The sequence below is a fragment of the Budorcas taxicolor genome, chromosome 19 (genome assembly GCF_023091745.1).
Source record: "Budorcas taxicolor isolate Tak-1 chromosome 19, Takin1.1, whole genome shotgun sequence".
Classification (NCBI taxonomy): Eukaryota; Metazoa; Chordata; class Mammalia; order Artiodactyla; family Bovidae; genus Budorcas; species Budorcas taxicolor.
The window spans coordinates 25,150,466-25,168,673 of NC_068928.1; the positions used below are offsets into that span (position 1 = coordinate 25,150,466).

The 18,208-nt window shown below is 43.2% G+C and overlaps 1 protein-coding gene across 1 annotated transcript in view; it reads left to right on the forward strand.

The window, feature by feature from the left end:
• KIAA0753 (KIAA0753 ortholog) overlaps window positions 1-18,208 on the forward strand; it is a 56,742-nt gene that overhangs the window by 23,209 nt on the left and 15,325 nt on the right. Inside the window, exons 7-14 of the mRNA XM_052657975.1 lie at window positions 12-247; window positions 1,453-1,619; window positions 3,283-3,402; window positions 4,470-4,559; window positions 7,705-7,783; window positions 8,836-8,919; window positions 14,322-14,507; window positions 16,281-16,362. Of these exons, the coding sequence (XP_052513935.1) occupies window positions 12-247; window positions 1,453-1,619; window positions 3,283-3,402; window positions 4,470-4,559; window positions 7,705-7,783; window positions 8,836-8,919; window positions 14,322-14,507; window positions 16,281-16,362 (1,044 nt within the window). The remainder of the gene's footprint in view (window positions 1-11; window positions 248-1,452; window positions 1,620-3,282; window positions 3,403-4,469; window positions 4,560-7,704; window positions 7,784-8,835; window positions 8,920-14,321; window positions 14,508-16,280; window positions 16,363-18,208) is intronic.

Consider the following 18,208-nt stretch of genomic DNA (forward strand, 5'->3'; position numbering starts at 1 on the left):
TCTCCATGTAGATAAGTATCAACCCGACACAGAGCTTCCAGTGACCCAGAGGCTGGAAAATGAGCTTGACGGATTAGAGGCGGATATCCTTCAAGAAGATGCTCCGTCTATCCTCGACCAAAATGCAGGCTTCAAAGAAGAGGCATTAGCCCTGGCAAAAATAAAAGCAGGGAGAAAGAAGCTTGTGACTGAGAATGTGCCACCGTCCAGGAAGAAAGATACTCTGGCACCAGCAAGACCACAGCAAGTATGGAATCACTCCTTTCTTTTGGCCCATTTGTGTTAATCTGACATTGTCCAAGGTCACAGAGGCTGGTAAGTGGTGGAGCCAGGATTTGAGTTCTTGGGCGTTTGAATGCCAGAGCCCTTGAGCCCAGCTGTCTAAGTTGACATAGCTTGGCTCCAGGTTGTTTTTGCAATTTTTGTTTTTTTTAAACAAAAAACAAGTTTTAGTATTGTTACTAAGGACAGGGCATTCTTTCTTGTCCAGGTTTAGTAAGAGCCTTTCTGATTTGATACCATGGTCTTCATTGGACAGGCTATTTTAAAATACAGTTTTTTTTCTGCTTCTGATTTGGAAGTATGAAATTTGAGGGGTTAAGATGAAGATTTCCTGCTAAATATTGATACATAATATATCATTTGATATTGAAAGGTATCTGAGGGTGAGTACTTTCTAACATGGCTTTGGGAGTCAGCTGGCTTCAAAGTACATTATATTCTTAAGCTTCTATCTAAAGTTTAACTTCAGGCCCTACCAGTGGAGAACTGGCTGGCAGACCACCTCCTAGTCTGAATATGCTTAACGTGGTTACTCCAATTTGATGGCTTCTCCATAGGCTTCTGTAACATAATCACCTGTTGCTCATAAATCATGGATTAAGATCAAGTCTATTCCTTTTCAAACAGACTCTCAAGGGAGGTCGTTGGGAAGTCAGGGTTGAACTTGTACAAATTCAGCCTGGAATATTTCTCCAAAACAGCCTTGTTCTCCTTAGCATTTTATGGTAGTTGTTCTGTTTAGGTGGCATATGCCTTCCTGCCTTCATCATACTCTTCCTCTATTAGTTCTTTTAATCTTCTAGAAATTTGTGAAGACATTACCTGCCATTTTACAGATAGGATACCACAAGACTGAGAGGTGTATTTTAACCAAGAATGTTTTACAGTTTAACCTCTTTTGCTTAGTTAGGAAGAAATATATTTATATTATATACATAAAGATGGCCAAGCCAGGGATTCCTTTACACGTGTACCCCTCTCCCCACAGTCAGGGTGGTTTTAGTGTAATCTGTGCCCTCCCCAAATTTCTGCCACAGTGCTTTCCACTTAAGTTTTTGCCGAATGAATACATGAACAGCATAGGGACATTTGAACCTTCAGTAAGCCCGAGGTTAAAACCAGTTTCTTTGCTATCCATTTGGCTTTATAATTCATATTTATCTCTTGCAGGGACTCCACAAAGCTGAAAAAAGTAGACCAACCCCCTCTTACAGCAAAAGCAGGTTGCGAAGGACAACAGTCTCCTCCAGATTAAAAATGAACCAACAGCCTGTGAAAGACAGTAGGGCTCCTTGGATACCTCCAAACCCCACATCCCCACCAGCATCTCCTAAATGGTATGTGAAAATTCAAGCATTCAGGTATGTGATTTTACTTTTCCTCCGCAGATCAAAGGTGACCTATTGCTTAGAGCAAGTGAAGCAGTGGCTTTAGTCCCCTTTAAGGAAAAAAGCTTATTTGGATGGGTAATACATGAAATGTTTTTGACTGGAAGCCCATTGGTTCCTTTTTCCTACCTGACTGTGGGTAGAGTAACTCCCGCAGATCACTCCAGGACCCTGTGGACTTTGAGGGCTGCTCTTCACTCGCCTGTACACCCAGTAGATCCTGGTTACTTGAGGCCGGGAACTGTGCCTTATATCTGAATGTACAGTGCCTGATGTAGTCAATCTTACTAGGCATTTAGTAAATCTTTGCTGAATGAACGCTTAAAAATAATTTCTAGTCCAAGTCATGACAACATGAATTATAAAACCGTACAAACCTCATAGATGCTGTCCTGACGCGGAGGACAGTTAGGATAGAGCTGACATTACTGCCTTGTCACCCTTATCAGGAGAAGGCAATGGCAGCCCACTCCAGTACCCTCGTCTGGAAAATCCCATGGACAGAGGAGCCTGGTAGGCTGCAGTCCATGGGGTTGTGAAGCACCTTAGCCTCAGCAGCAGCACCCTTACTCACAGCACGTAGAGAATGAGGGCCCAATCTTCTGCAGAGCTGGGGAGAAGGCATTGTCCTTCAGGGCACAGAGTCCAGTGAGGCAGAAATTACAGTCTTCAGGGAAGTGGTTAAAAATGGGAGCTTGTATACCATGGACAGTGGTCTCAGAAGCACAGTGGAAAGGACCAGGAGCTAGGACAGTCACAGGAAGGCAGGCACAAGCAGTCACATGAGGAGGAGAGCGAGTGAGAAGGTAGGTGACGTGAAGGGTCCCACTTCTAAGAGGCTGGCAGGAGATGTGATGAGAAGCTTGGTGGGATGGGGTCCCCTGAAGGCTGAGTGATTCTCAGTGGATGGTTATGCTTATTCATCAGCTTTCACTTTAAAGGTGAAGAAACTGTCCAGAGAATCTAATGCCTTGCTTATGTAGCAGAGCTGAGACTAAAATCAGGTCTTCTGATTTCATAATATATGTGGTTCTTTGCTTTATTTCTGTGCTCTTAATTCTCTGTTTTTATGTATGTACTAGTGTAGAGATGTGAATTCACTTGGTAAGCTCATGAAAACAAGTTGGTTGGAGTTTATATTGCAATCCAAATATATAATGCAGTGTCTTGTAGAGTGTACATGTGGTAGATAGGGGAGGTAAGGGGGAAGGCTTTTGGGTTCAAAGTGCTGTATTAGACCTGATAAAAGGCACAGAGTTGCTGTGTAATGTGAAATATAATTTGTGACCCAAATCTGTATATTAGAACAGGGTTTTGTTGAATTTCACCCATTATTCTGTAATTGACTATTGTTTTTCATTTAAAATAGTGATTGCTTCTGTGGAGCAAAAAGGACCTTCTCTTTGACACTGAGCCTGAATCCTGAATACTCTCACTCTGCTTCACATTCAGCTTCCAGTGTAGAGCCGCCCCCCACCCCACCCCCCAACCCCCACCCCCCCGTAGATCACCAGTACTGTGACACTCTTGTCTTTTCTGAGCTGGCACCTTTTATGAGTCATCGGGTGTGGAGGGAATGGTTACAGAGGTGTAAATTTTCCTTGTTTTGCAGTGCTGCCTGGCTCATGGCGAAATCCAGCCCCAAAGATACCACCAAAGAACAGTCTCTCCAGCAGGAAGATACGCAAGAGGACAGTCGGTTGAGAGGTGCTATTGAACACGAAGCAGTGAGGTTTGTGCTGGCGTTTGTCAGGCTTTGAAATGAGCCCCCTTTCAAATGGAATTCTAAAGCGAGCTCTCCTCTTGCCCATGTATAACTTTGGCTGTTTAAAATGGAAATTACTAAACTTTCCTGTCAAATTATGCAGCTCAGACAGTGAGCCCCTCTTTTATTCCTTGCCTAATTCATTCAAAAATTATATGCGTTTCAGTTGTCTACCAGTTGCTTGTTTTGGTACAGTTGTGAGCTCTTTGGAGATCTTTGCAGAGGGCAAGGGAGTGGGCAAAAAAGACAGACTCCCAGCCCCTGCTTATTTATAGTCAACAGGGAGGACATGTTACTGACTATAAGATAGAAAGATGTATGTCCCCTGAGACCTGAAGTGTTAAATGCTGAGAGAGTTCAGAAGGGGGACAGGACACCTCTGCAGACATCTGGGCTTCCTGGAGGGAGATGGAAAATCAATTAGGACTTGAAGAATAGGCTTTAAATAGGGAGTGATGAGGTGAGGCCATTCCATGACAGGAGAGCAGTGAAAACAGGTTGCCTGTATTCATTTGGCTGGAATTGTTCTTGCAATTATGGGGAAGCCAGAGTGAAAGTGGACCATTAGATAATTTGATACTGTTCACTATCCTGGGCTGAAAGCATCAAGCCCTAACACATACAATAAGGTTGTTCTGAGTTAGCTTTTCCTTTCTGTGTTTATTTGACTTCACTCTGCCTTGAGGGCTCTCCTGGGAGCCCATTTCTTTGTCTGAGCTGGAAGATAGAGCAGCAGCTTTGTTTTACAGTTGAGCAAGAAGTTCTAATTGCAGCGAAGGCTGGTTTTCTCGAGAATATTTGTGGCCAGGTTTTTGTGGCACTGCACGCTAACCAGGAATGCTCTTGCGGGTAAATGTCTTTTTACATGGAACATTACACCGAGAGCTCCACTGGCCCAGAGCCTGAGTTACCTCCTGAGTCTTTGATGGAGCCGAGATGGGTGCTCTGTGGGGTCCTGACTCCTGGTCTGTTTATGCGGTAATGACACCTGCAGGTTGAGGCAGAATTGGCCTGACTTTTGTATTCTCTGCTAGACTCGCTTGGCTAGATGCTGAAACTTCCAAAAGATTGAAGGAATTAGAAGAATTAAAAGCCGAACAAATGGACAAAATGCAAAAACAGAGGTAACTGTCTGTTTTCTGAGGTAGAGAAAAACACAGCAGACCTATTTTATATCATCTAGCTATTTTTACAACTTGTTGGGATTGTTTTTTGGTGTAGTCACACTTTTCATGTCTCTTGTCTGTCAGACTATTTAAAGTTATTTGAAGTCACCTAAGAAGCAAACAACGGAGCTCAGACGGGAGCCCCTGGGAGTCCTGGCTGGTTTGGGGAGAGTTGGGGTGACTCTGTGATAGTATCCTTTAGGCTCCATTAGCTTGATGCTGAAACTTCCAGAAGAACAAAGGAATTGAATGAGCTGAAAACTGAAGAAAGGGATAGTTGTCAGAAACTGAGATATGTGTTAGCTTCTGAAGGATGGTGCATGCTTGCCTATTCTTAAATTGGTCCGGACAGTTTCACCACCATCCTGGACTGTGTGGGCCTGACCTCACCAAATGAATGAATGAATGAGTGTCTGCATGCCTGCATGTATTTTGCACAGTATTTTTTCTAGGAAGTGTTTCTTTTGTGTGCAGTTTGAATGATATCTACAATTTAGGGGGAGTTTTATCTGAAAGATCAGTGTTATGTCTGTTTGTGTTTCCGCTGGAGATGCTTGTCTCCTGGCCAGGTGGGGCGTACATGTGCAGTCTGCTAGGATACTTCTGCTTCACAGGTTAGCTTGAGCACAGCCTAAGGTTTTGAGTGAGGTTGCTTTTCCCATTTGCCCCCAAGAGTGTCACCACCTAAATCCAGGCACGAAGAAGTTCATGAGCGGGCTTAGTTGTTACTGCTGCAGTTGGCTCATCTGTCTTGCTCTCATAATGAGTCACCCTGAAGTCACGTGAACAGAATCCTCATTGACACAGCTGTGCATTCTATCACCAGTCATGAGAGAGCGTCCACTGCCAGGTTAAAAGGGCTGTGGCCCTTTTGTTAGAGGGTGAGTGTCGTGAACCACTACCACCCCCAAACCAAGAGATAGGTCAGCACGCCTACTCTCAAACTCTCTGTGGGTCCCTCCTCAGTTGCATCTCTTTCTTTCTTCCCACAGCTCACCACTGTCCTGATTCCTGTCTTCATCTTTTCATTTCTTGTATTCATAAATCTGTTACCCTGTGTGTGTCCCTAACGGCATATTATTTCATCCGGGCAGCTGAGAAGCAGGCCCAAACCTGGAAAGGCAGTGCTGCTGGGATTAGATGAGGATTCCCGGGGAAAGCAGGCTGCGCAGGGTCCTTCCTAAACTTCCTGGGAGTTTTTAGGTGCCCGTCCGGAAAGTTTATAGATCATGAATGAGTCCTGGCAAATGTAGGGCTTACCACATTTGGGGCATCTGGAGATGAACGAGGTGCAGTGGACCTCTGGAAGAGGCCTGGTCAGGGGGACAGTGGGCTGCCTTGTGTAGTTTTCCATTTTGTTACCAAGTAGTATTCCGTAGTATGACTGTTCACATACACACATCCACAGTCTGTTTATCCATCCTCTTGTGAATTAACCTCTGGGTTGTTTTCCATTGTTAGTTAGTATAGGAGTTCCCTTCTAGTTTTTCTGCATCCCACCTGACATGTGGTAATGTCCGATTTTTAAAATTTCAGTTATTTTGGTGAGAGCGTGGTGGTATCTCGCTGGGATTTTACTTTGCATTTCCTTGAAGTCTAATGATGAACACTTGGTAGTGCTTATTGTGATGTGTTTATTCAAGTTTTTTGTCCATTTTTTATTGTTTTTATAATTACTGATTTTTAAGAGTTTCAAAAAATATGTTCTGGATTTGAGGCCTCTTTGAGAATATGTGCAGCAAATATTTTCTCCCAGTCCTGTGGCTTGCCTATATATTTTCTTAATGGGATCTTTTGAATACGAGAAGTTTCAAATTTTGATTAAGATCAGCTTAGCAGTTTTTTCATTTTACAGTTAAATCTTTTTTATAAACTAAGTAATCATGACCAGTGCTGAAGTTTCAAGGATATTCTGTGTTTTCTTCTAAAATGCTTTTTAGTTTCAGTTTTATTTTTCATATCTGTGATCCCATTTTTAATTAATTTCTGTGTGTGAGATGAAATGCTTATCAGGATTGATTGTTTTCCTTGTGGATATCTGGCTAGTCTAAGCACCATCCGATGAAAGGATTATTGACCTTGAGCTTTACACTAGGGTCATCTGGGTGAACTGTTGGTTAAGGACCATCATGCAGGTCTTTAGGTCTTTCCTTTGGGGTGTGCCACGCTCTCCAGAGATGAGTCTTTTGATCTGCTGCCTAGAGAGTGAGGACGTGTGTGTCCTTGGAGCTGAGGTGGTCAGGAGGCTGTGAGTCTTACCCCTCGGCATTCAGCTTGCATCCATGCATCCCTCTTTTCAGTAGGGCACCTACAGTCTCAATGCAGTTGGCATTCCCTGAGGAGTCAGGAGGCCCCTCCCGAGAATGAGCAACGAACCCATCTTCCCTCAGAGTTGCTGAGAGGCCATGGTCCAGTGTGTGAAGGAGGGAAGGGACCTACGACCCTAACTTCTCAAACATCATCTGACTCTTGTCTTTTATAGTTAAGCCACCTCCTCCCAGGTTACCCCTAGGCCTCGGGGTACCTGGTGCTCCAAGTCTTGAGCCTCTTAAGTCAGCAGTGCAAATTGTGTGAGTCCTCAGCTTTCCCCATTACAACCCTAGAATCCAGCCTTCTCAGGTTGGTACGTTGCTTACCACTTTGGTCCTCGAGTTTCTAGCACCATTTCCCGTGTCTTGTCATTGTGAGTTTATGTCTGATTCTGTTATTGTGGGCTTTGGGAGGGAACAAAATTAGTTTCATTTGTTGAGTCTTGTGCCCTCTTTAGTCGTTTCAAAGCAGCCATTATTCTTTCAAAATGGACTCAGAGCCTAATGTACTTCTTCAGATGTTATCTCAGCCTTTGTCCTCAAAGTTGGGGTCAGGACCAGCAGTATCACATCACCTGAGAGCTTGTTAGAAACAAGCTCCTCTCAGGCCTCCCTCAGGCCAGCCACATCAGAATCTACGTTTAACAAGATCCCCCGGGATCTTGTATGAAAATTAGAACAGCACTGTGGTTTTATAATCATTCGATTTTCCTTCTCTTGGGGTGGTAAATAAATATGCACAATAAGATATTTTATTGCTTTTGATTTTAATTTTCAGTTTTATTTCTAAATAGTGTTTCCACCACCCAGTTAGCAGACAAGGTAGAGAAGGCAGTTCTGGAGCGTTTGAAGCCTCTCCTGGCCAAGGCCCAGGTAATCTAGTTCATCCCATATGCTTGCCTTTTGGAAGCTCTCAAATAAAAAGTGTTGCCCCAGAGGTCACACTGACCCTTTGCAGGGCTGTGTGTCTGTCTGGCAGCCAGCAGCTGCATTGCTCTTGTGCTTCGTGGTGTGGGCACAGTGCTGCCAGGGCCCCTTTTGGGCACCCACACTACTGATGTGTCTTCCTTTATGGGTGAGGGGTCAAGATGGGGGAGGAGAGAGAAAGTATCACTTTTGTAAAAGGTGAGATTTTCGTTTGGGGAGTGAGTTTCTATTGCAATTTATGTTCCTAATCAAATGAAACTACTGGTGGCGTTAGTGTTCAGCTCACTGCTTCCACTCTTAATTTTGTGCTCTTTCACTCAGTGCCCGGAATGATTTGCTGTATTTTTTCCAGAAGAGGGAAATGTTAGGACAGCTTCTGTGCACAAATTAGTGCTTTTTTCGAGATGAAATTGTATAGCGCATCACCAGTAGGTTTTGCCATCCTCCTCTGAGCAGTGAGCTGAATGCTACGGCCAGACCCTGTAAATCCATCCTGTAAATAGGAACGCTCTTGTTTGTGTGACCAGATGAAGCCATGGAAGAGCGCTAGAATCTTAAATGGAGTGAACAACATTCTGGGTCTCTGAATAGGGCACTGAACTTCTCTATCTCTTGGTCTGAGACATGTTAAATCATTTATAGAGTCAATGAAAATCTCAGGAGTCTAGAACTGGGAGGGTTCATAGAGGCCAAACCATGCAACCTCCTTATTTTATCAGTGGGGAAACTGGAACAGAGAAGTTGAGTAATTGCACAAAAACACATAGCTACTCTGATAACATTTTCAAAATTGAGGGAAGGAAAGGGGAAGAAAGCCAAGACTAGCACATGGCATTTATTTTCATGAAGACAGAGTGCTTAAATTTCCACCGAAAGCCCAATATAGCTAAAACTGATGAACAGTTCCACACAGAAGTTATTCTGGGAGTAGAATTCATTTGTACTAATATGGGTTGTAAATTTTCATAATTCATGAGTGTGCTTGTCTGTTTTAATAGAGAGTCAATTCTTCTCTGGAAGTAGATACTCATTTGAAGGATCAGCCATCAGAAATCGCAACAACAGCCCAGCCTGCAGAGGAGGTGCGTGTGGTGGGGCTGGCGTTCTGGACTGACACTGGGATTATTACATGATAATGTCCTCGAGTATAAGGAGAAATGATACATAGATGACCCTACAGACACTAGACTGTCCCACTCCGGAGGATGGAGGTCGTTTTTCACATCTGGCATGTTAATGCTTACAGTGTATCTTTAGCATTATGACATCGATGAGCCTTGTGAACAGCTCACAGAAAGCTCTTGAGCCACAGGTTTTTGTCAGCGGCTCTTTCCTTTCCTCCCAGTGACAGAGTGTGGGTAGCTGCATGAGCCTGAATGTTGATGGCCCACGGCAGAACAATGACTGCCCTCATTTCCTCTTGTTCAGCCTAGTTTTGCTCATTACTGGCCTAATTTCCTTTATACTGAGGGCCTAATAAGTATTGTTAGGCAAGCATGTTTTGAGTGCCTAGTAATGACCAGTATCTGGCCTGGCAGAGGCAAAAGGTGGCCCAGGAACAAATGATACCGTTTGAGAAAAATGAAAGCATAGCATGTGGTTGTCCGCCCCTGTGCTCTTCCTCTGGACGTGTGTTCACCATTAGTGGGGATGTTGCCCTCCCTGCCCTTCCACCTCTGCAAAGGAACAAGAAGGTGCAGGCTGCCTCCGGCGGCTGTTCATGGAGGGCGGAGAGAAGCTAACTGCTTTCTGTGTTCAGAGCAAGTGAAGGGCCGAGCAAAGGTGACGGTCTCAGAGTGAGAAGGAAATTGGAATGCTGCTCCACCAGCCCAACGACCTGAGGAACAGGAAGATGGTAGATTCCAAGGATGTATCCCAGTTCTAATTATTAAGCAGTCGTTTAGCTTTAGCATGTTTTTGTAATTTTTACAGTTGTAATTTTATTGTACCAGTATTTTATGACAGAATCTCATGCGAGGTGAGGCATCTGAGACTAGAAGCTGAAACCCTGCATCTGGCTCTTACAGACCAAGTGCGTGATGGCTGTGTCTTTTGTACAGAAAAGTAATGAGATTCACCTCTCATCTAGGGAGGCAATTCATGTGGTATTTTCATAGGAAAGAGAAGTGAAGTGGTCATATATGCTGTCAGTGCAGTAGACATGTTTGAATATTACTAGAAATGATCAGCTTTGTACATGAGAACCATGCTGTAGGCATTAAATGGGCTTTAATACAATTTCTTAAAAAGGAAAAGTAACTCTGTCCAGTATTTACCATTCTCAGCTGCTGTTAAACTTCAGCATCACCACACAAGAGTTTCCTAGGCAGCACCATTGAGGGTCAGTGTTTATAAATAACTGAATAGAAGCAAACTTGTTGAAGTTGGCATGATGAAGTTAAAGAAGAGATATTTTGCTGTGTTCACTTATAAAAGAGCTGTGGGACCTTGATCCCAGATACCCAGAATTCTCATCTCTCAAAGGGAGGAGACGTTTGCTGCACTTTGCAAATCAGCTATAGCTCTCGGTAGATTTGCTTGCAGACAGGATGATCTCTGGTGTCAGGAAATAGATTTTGGGAGGGTGCCATCATGGCATATTTGTCTCCTGCTGCTACTATTGTCATTAACTGAACTTGCGCATGAAATACATTTTTCCAAAGTGTGTAAGGTTTTCCCTTAATTAAAAGCTGTACCTGGATAAAAAGGCAAACAATTCAGGAAAAGTATCATGTAAAAAGTAAAATCTCCCCACCAATGGGTACTGTATGCTCATCTGTATCCAGCTTCTTTATATTTTGGTGGTCTTTTTCATATCAGCTCATTGGGTCCTTCCTTATCTCACAGGATTCTTCATATTTGATTCTTTAAACATTAAGAATGAAAATAACAGATACACACATCTTAACTAACTAGACCTGCATTACTGGTTTAATTAGCTCTAGATTTCTTGGTAATTTTATTGTATTGGCTATTCAGCTGATTTTTATTTCTTTAACTTTGGTCAAGGTTTAACATTTCTTTCTTGGTCATTAATGTATTTTCTTCTGTAAACCGTTAAAAGGTTTTAAAAATTACTATGGCAGTAACCGTTCTTCGTGCCAATTACTATTTTTTAAGTGTTCCAGTGTACAAGTGCTCATATAATCCTTGTAACTCTGAAATGTAGGGTTATTGTTTCTATATTACAGACCAGAGGATTGAGGCCCAGAGAGGTTAAGCATACTTGCCCCCACTTTGAGGCATATCAGTGGCAGAACCAGGATTGGGTCCCAGAAATGTCTCCTTCCAGAGCCTGATATCATTTCCCCAGCAGACATTCTTGGTTAAACAGCCTCTTTTAGAGCAGATTATAGACACATATTAGAATCAACAGAAATACAACACATATAAAAATGTTTTGCAAGCTGTAAAGTGCTTTTTCAACGTAAAGGATAGAAAGTCAAGAAAGGCTGGTGAAACTCTTGCAGGTTAGGGGTGCTGTGCTGTGCTGTGCTTAGTCGCTCAGTCGTGTCCGACTCTTAGTGACGCCATGGGCTGTAGTCCACCAGGCTCCTCCACCCGTGGGGAGTCTCCAGGCAAGAATACTGGAGTGGGTGGCCATGCCCTCCTCCAGGGGATCTTCCCAACCCAGGGATTGAACCCAGGCCTCCCGCATTACAGGCGGATTCTTTATTGTCTGAGCAACCAGAGAAGCCCCCAGGTTAGTGGTAGAAAGTCTCAAACAGAGACAAGAATCATCAACTGTGATGTTGTGAACAGATGTTTTTACAAACAGATGTTTTACTGAACGGAAAGAGAATAGTGGAGGTATGTCCTCTGGAGAATATGACCCATGCTGTGTGCTTAGCTGCTCAGTCGTGTCCGACTCTTGCAACCCCATGGACTATAGCCCGCCAGGCTCCTGCGTCCGTGGGGAGTCTCCAGGCAAAAATACTGGAGTGGGTTGCTATGCCCTCTAGGAGATCTCCCCGACCCAGGAATTGAACCGGGGTCTCCTGAGTTGCAGGTGGATTCTTTACCAACTGAGCTACCAGGGAAGCCCCATGACATGTGCAGTATTGAACATTCTTCTGAGTCTAGCACAAAGCAGATACTTTCAGTTCAGCTCAGTTGCTCAGTCGTGTCCTACTCTTTGCGACCCCATGAATCGCAGCACGCCAGGCCTCCCTGTCCATCACCATCTCCCAGAGTTCACTCAGACTCACGTTCATCAAGTCCGTGATGCCATCCAGCCATCTCATCCTCTGTCGTCCCCTTCTCCTCCTGCCCCCAATCTCTCCCAGCATCAGAGTCTTTTCCAATGAGTCAACTCTTCGCATGAGGTGGCCAAAGTACTGGAGTTTCAGCTTTAGCATCATTCCTTCCAAAGAACACCCGGGGCTGATTACCTCTAGAACGGACTGGTTGGATCTCCTTGCAGTCCAAGGGACTCTCAAGAGTCTTCTCCAACACCACAGTTCAAAAGCATCAATTCTTTGGCGCTCAGCTTTCTTCACAGTCCAACTCTCACATCCATACATGACCACAGGAAAAACCATAGCCTTGACTAGACGGATCTTAGTCGGCAAAGTAATATCTCTACTTTTGAATATACTATCTAGGTTGGTCATAACTTTTCTTCGAAGGAGTAAGCGTCTTTTAATTTCATGGCTGCAGTCACCATCTGCAGTGATTTTGGAGCCCCCCAAAATAAAGTCTGACACTGTTTCCACTGTTTCCCCATCTATTTCCCATGAAGTGATGGGACCAGATGCCACGATCTTCGTTTTCTGAATGTTGAGCTTTAAACCAACTTTTCGCTCTCCTCTTTCACTTTCATCAAGAGGCTTTTGAGTTCCTCTACACTTTCTCCCATAAGGGTGATGCCATCTGCATATCTGAGGTGATTGATATTTCTTCCGGCAATCTTGATTCCAGCTTGTGCTTCTTCCAGTCCAGCGTTTCTCATGAGGTACTCTGCATAGAAGTTAAATAAGCAGGGTGACAGTATACACTCCTTTTCCTCTTTGGAACCAGTCTGTTGTTCCATGTCCAGTTCTAACTGTTGCTTCTTGACCTGCATACAGATTCTCAAGAGGCAGGTCACGTGGTCTGGTATTCCCATCTCTTTCAGAATTTTCCACAGTTTATTGTGATCCACACAGTCAAAGGCTTTGGCATAGTCAATAAAGCAGAAATAGATGTTTTTCTGGAACTCTCTTGCTTTTTCCATGATCCAGCGGATGTTGGCAATTTGATCTCTGGTTCTTCTGCCTTTTCTAAAACTGGCTTGAACATCAGGAAGTTCACGGTTCACGTATTGCTGAAGCCTGGCTTGGAGAATTTTGAGCATTTCTTTACTAGCATGTGAGATGAGTGCAATTGTGCGGTAGTTTGAGCATTCTTTGGCATTGCCTTTCTTTGGGATTGGGATGAAAACTGACCTTTTCCAGTCCTGTGGCCACTGCTGAGTTTTCCAAATTTGCTGGCCTATTGAGTGCAGCACTTTCACAGCATCATCTTTCAGGATTTGAAACAGCTCAACTGGAATTCCATCACCTCCACTAGCTTTGTTCTTGGTGATGCTTTCTAAGGCCCACTTGACTTCACATTCCAGGATGTCTGGCTCTAGATTAGTGATCACACCATCATGATTGTCTGGGTCATGAAGATCTTTTTTGTACAGTTCTTCCGTGTATTCTTGCCATCTCTTCTTAATATCTTTTGCTTCTGTTAGGTCCAGACCATTTCTGTCCTTTATCGAGCCCATCTTTGCATGAAATGTTCCCTTGGTATCTCTAATTTTCCTGAAGAGATCTCTAGTCTTTCCCATTCTGTTGTTTTCCTCTATTTCTTTGCACTGATCTCTGAAGAAGGCTTTCTTATGTCTTCTTGCTGTTCTTTGGAACTCTGCATTCAGATGCTTATATCTTTCCTTTTCTCCTTTGCTTTTCGCTTCTCTTCTTTTCGCAGCTATTTGTAAGGCCTCCCCAGACAGCCATTTTGCTTTTTTGCATTTCTTTTCCATGGGGATGGTCTTGATCCCTGTCTCCTGTACAATGTCACGAACCTCATTCCATAGTTCATCAGGCACTCTATCTATCAGATCTAGGCCGTTAAATCTATTTCTCACTTCCACTGTATAATCATAAGGGATTTGATTTAGGTCATACCTGAATGGTCTAGCGGTCTAGCAGTTTTCCCTACTTTCTTCAATTTGAGTCTGAAACTTCCTTTACCAGCTGGCAGAACAGGTAGTAACAATAATTTTCATGGATATTAATGGTGTTACTCAGTTGACACAACTATTGAAATGACTGGTAGAAACTGTCCTGACTGTCCTGACGTCCTGCTGTCAGTGCTCACTGACTTAGGAGAGGCTGGATTCAGTGTAGAAACTGCCTGTTGTACCATCGCACGGTTGGTGTGTATGAGCAATGTTCATATTTAAGTCTCACGCAGTCTTCATATTGCCTTTCCATCCCCTTCGCTTGTTTTGCAGGCTGCAGCTGTTGATGGCGAATCCAGTAACATTCATCAGCTGGATGGTTCTTTGGAAAATACCACTCACGAGTACTGGCCCGTGACTCACTCTAAGGTCTGGGAGTCTGATGCCTTATCCACCTTAGGGGACGGCAAGGACAGCCTGTACCTGGAGACGATGATGCTCCGAATGGAGGAAATGGAAGTAGGTTGCAGGTGCCAGTTCCGGTTGGCTGCTGGAGGCTGGCTTCTGTTGAGCACAGCTCCTCCTCATGGTTTTGTAGCTTAAAGCATCAGAGTTACCTGGTCCTCAGTTTAAATCCCAGCTCGACTGTCAGCCACGTGTGCAGCTTTCATAAAGTCACTTACCCTTTCTGATAAGTGGGATGGTTTTGCTTGTTTTTTAATATGTTTTTTAATTGGAGGATAATTGGTTTACAGTGTTGTGTTAGTTTCTGCCATACAACAAAGTGAATCATAAGTATACATATGTCCTCTCCCTCTTGAACCTCCCTGCCCCCCCATCCCATCCCACCCCTCTCGGTCATCACAGAGCACTGGGTTGAGCTCCCGTGTTGTGCAGCAGCTTCCCACTAGCTGTGTCTTTTATAGTTGGTAGTGTATATATGTTAGTACCGCTCTCTCAAGTCGTCCCACCCTCTCCTTCCCCCGCTGTGCCCATTCCTGTCAGCACCATTTTTCTAGATTCCCTATATATATATAGATGTGTGTTAATATATGATATTTGTTTTTCTCTTTCTGACTTACTTCACTCTGTATAACAGGCTTTAGGTTCATCCCCCTCACTAAAACTGACTTAAATTCATTCCTTTTTATGGCTGAGTGATATTCCATTGTGTGTGTGTGTGTGTGTGTGTGTGTGTGTATACACACCACAATTTCTTTATTCGTTCATCTGTGGATGGACATCTAGGCTGCTTCCATGTCCTGGCTATTGTAAACAGTGCTGCAATGAACACTGGAGTACATGTGTCTTTTCTAATTAAGTGAGGGTGTTTTTAAGGACAAAATGAGGTATGAAGTGTCTGTCTACTACGTGACACACAACTCATCATCGATATGTGATACCAAAAACGCTGGGCCAGAGCCCAGTCCTACAGATGGGACCAACAACGTCTTCATCCCTCAGCTTGTAAATGCTGCCCAATGGCCTCTTCTGCTCTCCTCCCATTGGATCCTGGCAAAACACAGATAACTTTATCTTTCTTAATTCCGGTGACACTGCTTTAGAATGCTCTTAGAAAATTCTAGACCTCAGACATTATGCAAACCAAGCCCTGGATGGTTCTGAGGAGGAAATTGAGACACAGTAAGGGAATGAGTGACATGGCCAAGGCTACCCAAAAGTTCCCACCAGAGCTGGGCTGAGAATCCAGGTCCCTGACTCCTAGCTCAGAATTTTCATTTTAACTCCACCTGGATGAAATCTCATTTTGGCTTTGCTGCTAAACCAAAAACATAGGCAAGACAACATTTAGTTGGTTTTTGACAATTTAAAAATTTGTAGTTTATCCTGGTCTTGTAACTGATTTCCCCTTCTTGGGGGTAACTACCAAATGGTAGTCTATAGCCACACACATGGCCATTTACATACACTGCCATTTACACACATGGCCATTTAATGTAAACCAGTTAAAATTAAATACATCACTGCATTACCAGTGGTCAGTAGTTAGTGGCTAGTACATTGGACAGGGGAAAAATAGAACATTTCCATCATCAATTCAGATTCTAGTGGGCAGTGCTGGTCCAGATTAGATTAGTTAGTATAGATTAATTGCCTCATTTTATTTTACACTTCCCCTCATGAGCTAACCGCTTCTGGCCTGGGAGGTGCCTGTTTTCTGGTGAAGTGTCTATCAAATGTCTGCTGGACTGTTATAACCTTCCTAGTCCCTGGTTTGTAATGAAACTAATTATTTTCTGCATAAATTAATCTTTTTTTATTTTTTTAAAGAAATACCAGGAGACAGTTCGCCAAAGATATAATAAAATTGTATATACCGACCCTCATTTTTGGATGCAGGAAGAAAAAAATGGTGAGTGTTCCCCCACTTTTCCCTCTACATTGTACTGTGAAAAATTTCACACATACAGAAAAGTTGAAAAAAGTTGTACAGTGGATACTCATATATACTTCTTCTAGATTCTACAATTAAAGTGTTGCTATATTTGCTTTATCATGTATCTCCTTAGCCTCTTAGGCTTCCCAGGTGGCTCAGTGGTAAAGAATCTGCGTGCCAATGCAGGAGACACAAGAGACGCAGGTTTGAACCCTGGGTTGGGAAGATCCCCTGGAGGAGGGCATGGAACCCATTCAGTATTCTTCCCTGGGAAATCCCACGGACAGAGGAGCCAGGTGGGCTACAGCCCATGGGGTCGCAAAGAGCACACATGAGCACCCATCAATTCATGTTACTTTTGGATGCGTTTTAGAGTAAGTTGCAGACATTGGCACATCTTACCCGAAACATTTCAACCTGTGTATCAGCAACTGGAGCTTCATATTTACTCAGAGTTCTTTTTCCTTTTGAGATAAAATTTACATCAATGAAATACGCAGATCTTAACTGTATTATTTGATGAGTTTTGACAAATGGGTGCATCTTTGTTACCCACACTCCTTCCGTCACCCTGTGCTCCTTCCCAGTCAGTGCCCCCCTACCCAGCCAACCACTGTGCTGTTCTTTTTAACTTTAGATTAATTTTGCCTATTCTGGAATTTCATATAAGTGGAATCATACATGTATTTAACCTTTTGACTTTCATTTTGCAAGATGTCTTATAATTTATCTATTACTCATTTCCTGTTGCTAGGGTAACAAGCTTAAGTTAGTAACAAGTTATAGCACAAATGTAGTGGTTTAAAACAAATTTATTCTCAAATGAATTCCTGGAGGTCCGAAGTCTGACTGTCTCAAAGGGCTAAAAAAGCAAGAGATGGGCAGGGCTGGTTCCTTCTTTCAGCTTCTGAGGCTGCCTGCATTCTCAGGCTTGTGGCTGTATTACTCCATACTGCTTCTGCCTTCGCATTGCCTTCTCCTCCCGAGTCACATCTTTCTCTGCTTGCCTATTACAATGACTTGTTGGTTACCTTTAGGGCCCATCCCAGTGATCCAGGTTACTTTCCCCATCTCAAGATCCTTAAAGTCCCTCCTGCTGTAGAAGAGACATTCACAGGTTTCGGGGGTCAGAATCTGGACATCTTGGGGAGCCACTGTTCAGCCTGCCACACTTGGTGTCAGTGTCCATTCCTTTTTATTGCTGAGTAGTATTCCATTGTACACAGGCACCACATCTAGTTGAGCCATTTGCCTGGAGATGTGCATTTGATTGTTTCTAATTTGTGTCTATTAGAAATCTGCTGAGTGTATTCATGTGTAATCTTTTTATGGACATAGGTTTTCATTTCTCTTGGATTAAAAACCCGAGTAGATTTGCCAGATTATGGGCTAGGCACATGTCTAACTTTATAAAAACTGTCAAACATTTCCCCAAAGTGACTGTACCATTTTATACTCCCTGCATGGAGTTCCTACTGCTAGAGATCCTTGCCAACGTTTGAATTGTCAAAGTCTTTTTCATTATAACCATTCTGGTACACCCGTAGCAATATGTCTTTGTGGCTTTAATTTCATTTCCTTGGTAATAATGATGTTTAGAACATTTTCAGATAATTATTAGTCATTTGTATATCTTTCTTTATGAAGTGTCCAAGTCTTGAATTGGATTGTCTTTTTATGTTTGAGTTATAGGAATTCTTCATGCATTTGGATGTGAATTCTTTGCCATATATATACTATTTTCAAAACAGCTCTATTGAGATCTAATTCACATACCCTAAAATTCATCCTTTTAAAGTTGAGTCGTTTTTAGTATATTTAC